Here is a 5,189-nt window from a genome sequence, read left to right on the forward strand (position 1 = left end):
TATTTTCCCTTTACCAACACACACATGTTCTTTTGCATCACTGGACATCTTATTCACTATCAGACATTTACAAAATGACCACTGACCATTACACTCTGCATAGTAAAGAGATTATATCAAATTATTATGATTCATTCAGATGCAACATTTTTGCGAGTACCAATACCTATTATGCAAAATAAATGAGGCAGAGATGCAACATTTTTGCGAGTACCTATACCTATTATGTAAAATAAATGAGGTATTGTATATGTTATACTATACCACTGAACAAAGTTTTCCGATTGTTACCGAGGCATCTTCTTATGATCAATAAGAACACATGTAATCATTAAAAATTTAAAGTACATATTTTGTTTAACGCTCAAGATTTTTTTGGAGTACAAAATCCTTACATTAATATTCAAGTGTTTTCCAGGTAATTCTTTGCATATAACGATCATATTTTTTTGGTCCATCTATTTGTTTTTTAATTGTTCGTTAATATAATTAAAAGGATAATCATTTCAGAATACGTTGTTGTGATTCCTTTTATTTATAAGAAGGAATACAGTGCGTCTATATGTTATTTGTTTTTCGATAAAATAATTAGAAGAGTGATTATTTAGTTTTTATTTCGAAAGTGTCAGATTATAAGCATGCGTAGCGCGGGTCAAAGTCCCTAGTTGTTTTAAAGAAAAAACCTTGAATTAAGTAATTTCAACTTTAAATTAGTTGAATATCATATTTTGAATTTTTTTCATTAATATGTCCGAATTAATCTTTTTTTCTTTTTTTCCTTAATTTTATTATAAAAATAACCAACGATTATTCTTAGTTGGATTTCAAAAGAAAAATATATAAAAATATTAGTTGGAGATTATTTAGACTTGAGATCGGGCTGGTGGACCTTACACAAAGCAGCATTGGGTTTAGATAAACTCAGCCCAAAATCATCTGATAAACTCAGCCCAAAATCATCTGTACTTGCATATCAGATTGCATTATTCTAATTATTTCTTTAAGTATCCATTCTAACAAATGGAAGCTCTGTCAGTTGCGTGTTCGAGTTTTCCTCATACAACCATGAAATCAAGATGCTCAAATGAGAAACTAAGTCCAAAAATGAAACACCCGCATCGTCCTTTGTCTCACAAGGTATGTTATTTCATATATTTTGTTTGAAGTTTTTAAGTACAGTTTCTGCTCTATTTATCTTGTATTGTGTTAATATATAAATTGCTTATATTTTGGGTTTTTATATTTAAATGGTGTGAATTCAAGAATAAATAGTTCATGGGTTCTTGGAATTAGATATTTTTATGCAAATTAAATATTAAATTAGTACAAACTCAGTAGAAAACATGATATGGTGAACTACTTCATAAGTCAGTTATGCAAAACATAATTAGAAATGGACAACCTATATAGGAAGTATTTTTAGGACTCCGTAACTATGCAATACGTAAAGATCATGCAATTCGAGTTTTAATCGGATATTGTAATGTTCGAAATAATGAATGTTTTTTTTGAAGTTTACAATATTGATTTTGAATTTAATTAAGTCGAAGTAACTTGTATCAGATATGATACTTCGGATGATGCAACTTGATATGGATGTATTAATAGGCAATCTTTTGGAACTACTATCAATGTTTTTTTTTTAATTTCGTTATTACTTTCTTTTGGTTTTGAACATGTGGTAGGAGATATTGTATTTTGTAGTGTATAACCATCATAGATTATCATAATTTGTCGAACACTTTTTACTTGGTCTGTAATCTTAGTTTCTTGTTTGCTAAATACCTCTTGCACCTCAATGTTGAATTGTTGATAGATTGAATCTCGCGTTTTGTTTGTAGCAACCTTGTTCATCTGTACCTCCAAGTCTCTTAACACCTATTTTGTCTGAATTTTTCGGAATTCTTACAAATGCATTATACGTGTCATCTGATAAACGATATTATTTCTGCATGTCAATTGTCAATCCATCATAAGAAGGTCCAATATATAAATGTGAAGAGCATGTGTGAGTATCGTTATATTTAGCCGAAAAAGGTGTTAAAGGTCTAATGCACAAACTTTTTAATGCTAGAGATCCAATTGATTTAACATTAAAGTGCTAGAAGATTGCAAAACTTTTTACAACATGATGTATGTAATGATAAGATTGACGGAGTCGCAGTTCACCAATATGTTATCGCCCGTCATGGAATGATATATTCAAATTCTTTTGGGAAAGTTGTTAGCAATACAGAAAGAAATACTGTTTCTATTGCATAGTGCTAAGTTGTTTCTATATAATCTTTTAAATACTATATTCTGAATTTCAGACAGTGCAACAGTGCATGTTGTTCACTTTTAGTTCGCTTTTGTTATACTATTATATAATTACTAAATATTCTTGAACAGTTACTTTGGAGTTTGAAACAACGAGCTGCAAATCATCCCTTGAGTCACTTTGATTGTTCTTCACAAATTCTAAATTTTAGTAAGAAAAAAATGCCTCATGCTGCTGAGGAGCTTGTTTTGGAGATGATATCTAAAGGTTTTTTACTTGATTATCCTACTTTGTCAGCTCTATTGTTATGTTATGCCAATAATGATTTACTCCCTCAAGCACAGGCCACTTGGGATGGAATTTTGTATAGTTCTTATGTACCAAATATCCAAATAATTTCTGCACTAGTTGATGCCTATGGCAGAGCGGGACTTTTTAATAAAGTGACTGAACTTTTGCATCAAGTAGGTTACAAGAACCCTAAATTGTTATCTGAGACTTGTGCAATCGCTATATCTTGCTTTGGGAAGGTGGGACAACTTAATTTGATGGAGAGGACAATGAAAGACATGACTTTAAAGGGTATCATGGTAGATTCTAAAACTGGAAATGAAATTCTTGTATATTATAGCATGTACGGATCGTTAACTGAGATAGAGAATGCTTATGGTCGCCTTAAAAGGTCAAGAATTCTCATAGAGGAAGAAGCAATACGGGCAATATCATATGCTTATATTAAGAATAATAAATTCTATAATTTAGGCGAGTTTATAAGGGATGTAGGTCTTGGTAGGCGAAATGTTGGAAATCTTCTTTGGAACGTCTTGCTACTGTCTTATGCCGCCAATTTTAAAATGAAAAGCTTGCAAAGAGAATTCTCGAGAATGATTGAATCTGGTTTTAGTCCTGATCTTACTACATTTAACATCCGAGCTTTGGCTTTCTCAAAAATGTCTTTGTTTTGGGATCTTCACGTAACCCTTGAGCATATGAAACACTATGAAGTAATTCCTGATCTTGTGACTTATGGTTCCATAGTTGATGCATATTTGGATAGAAGACTTGGAAGAAATTTGGGATTCCCCTTGAGCAATATGAGAACTGCAGATGCTCCTGCCGTGTCAACAGATAACATTGTGTTTGAAGTTTTAGGGAAAGGAGACTTTCACACAAGCTCCGAAGTCCTTTTGGAGTTTAACAGGCATAAATATTTGACCTACAAGAGGTTGATAAAAACATATCTAAAAAAACAATACCGAAGTAATCAGGTATTTTGGAATTACTAATAGGTCGCATTTTTGGATTAAGCATCTAAGCCACTTACATTATATTGAATATTGATAGGATGAGAAAATAGCTTCTTTTTTTCAATTCCTTGTAAATGTGCTATAGTAGCTGATGTTGGTGTCACAGTTATTTACTGCAAAGAATCAAAGAATGATTCCTTGTAAAGGTGGACCTTTTTAATGTTATAAGCTGTTCTGGCTTCTGATACCAAGGGAACTTCATTGTCCATTTTCTAGATGTTTGATCTTCTTAAAGTCTTGCCTGAAACCAAGGGAATATGAAGCACTTGATTTTTTATGGAACTCTCATTGATTAATTTAGTTCAGGGAGGCATGAAAACTACAGTTTAGCTTGCCCTTGGGTAATATGTCCTACCTTTCTATTCATTATTTGAGGTCTCTTATAACCAATAAGAAGGTTCACCAGGGGGTTCAGCACTTCAGTTTGAATTTTCATCTCCACAAAGCCTGCATAGACAATTGTTTGGGGTTCAGAGCCAGGTAAGAATTCTAATTTCTATCATATTAAAACTGGAAAGCAAAAAGGATGATAGTAGCCACAGATATTGAGACCAGTGCCACCATCACAAGTGATAAACAGGATAAACAGAGGAAAATGGTTTGAACTTGTAGTTTTACCAAGGAAGGACGTTAAGGCAACCCATTCAGGCGTCTCTGACTGAATGGACATATAGGAAAGGGTTCATTGTAAATATCTCCCTCTGTAAATAAGTAATTTTGTCTTCATTGCTAGAGATGAACAATCTTGATGAACAACATAGCAAAAAGCGTGATTCTGGCATAGGATGATTTTAAACGAAATTGCAGTTGCACTACTTGGTTAAACTTTGGCGTACTTGTAGAATTATATGTGGATTTTATGGAGCTCTGTCACTTATTTTAGTGTAAGTTTGGATGCTGGAAGATATGTATAACCAATAGTTTAACGAGTACCTCGCGTAGTCGTATAAATTCCTTTCTTCCCGGTCTCACTGAACACTTATGCTATATGTATAAAATATGTGTATAATCAACTGTGGTGAGTTTTTCAGGGATTGGAGCATCCAATTGAATGGAATACATGAAATGTTTTTGTTTTGGGTTTCTTTTGCTAATTTACGTAGTTTTAGTAGTGAATCTGGAATTGAGCCTGAGAACTTGTTATGAGCTGCATCAAACTTGTTTAGTCCAGTCTAGACCTGGCAATGTGGTTGCAAAACCATGAATCCTAACCAAACCAGTCTAGAATTTTAAATTTGGACCATGAAAAAATCACATATTTGAATTGAGATTGGTTTGGTTTCATATCACACTTTTATCTACTAAAATGGATTGGAAAGTGTGATAACCATATGTGAACCAGATTTATAGATTCGCTTCTTTTGTCTCCTACTTCTAAAATAATTAGTATGCCTGATGTGCTGCTGCTTACTTACAAACAGTGTGTGTATATATTGCAGAAAATAGACCGGTCATAGAATTACGGTCAAAGACCAAATAAAATAAAACATGATTAGGTACTGCTAATTGTTACATATTGTTTATTGTTAATTTTACTATAATTAAAATTTGAAAATTACTGCTTACCAACTCGACATAAAATATAAATGACCACCAATTTCTTAGAATTGTAAATATCAATT

At 32.5% G+C, this 5,189-nt stretch overlaps 1 protein-coding gene across 2 annotated transcripts; it reads left to right on the plus strand.

Moving 5' to 3' along the window:
- Window positions 1–986: 986 nt before the first annotated feature.
- On the plus strand, window positions 987–4,494 carry LOC141693303 (pentatricopeptide repeat-containing protein At3g42630-like). Of its 2 annotated transcripts, XM_074498362.1 has the most exons (3): window positions 987–1,137; window positions 2,392–2,527; window positions 2,729–4,494. In XM_074498362.1, exons 1-3 carry the CDS (start codon window positions 1,021–1,023, stop codon window positions 3,544–3,546), a joined length of 1,071 nt encoding a protein of 356 aa, XP_074354463.1. In that variant the 5' UTR covers window positions 987–1,020; the 3' UTR covers window positions 3,547–4,494. The 2 variants fall into 2 exon arrangements, with proteins under 2 accessions (XP_074354463.1, XP_074354461.1); XM_074498360.1 differs by having other exon boundaries at window positions 2,392–4,494.
- Window positions 4,495–5,189: the final 695 nt, after the last annotated feature.

Source organism: Apium graveolens, chromosome 10 (assembly GCF_009905375.1).
Source record: "Apium graveolens cultivar Ventura chromosome 10, ASM990537v1, whole genome shotgun sequence".
Taxonomy (NCBI): domain Eukaryota; kingdom Viridiplantae; phylum Streptophyta; class Magnoliopsida; order Apiales; family Apiaceae; genus Apium; species Apium graveolens.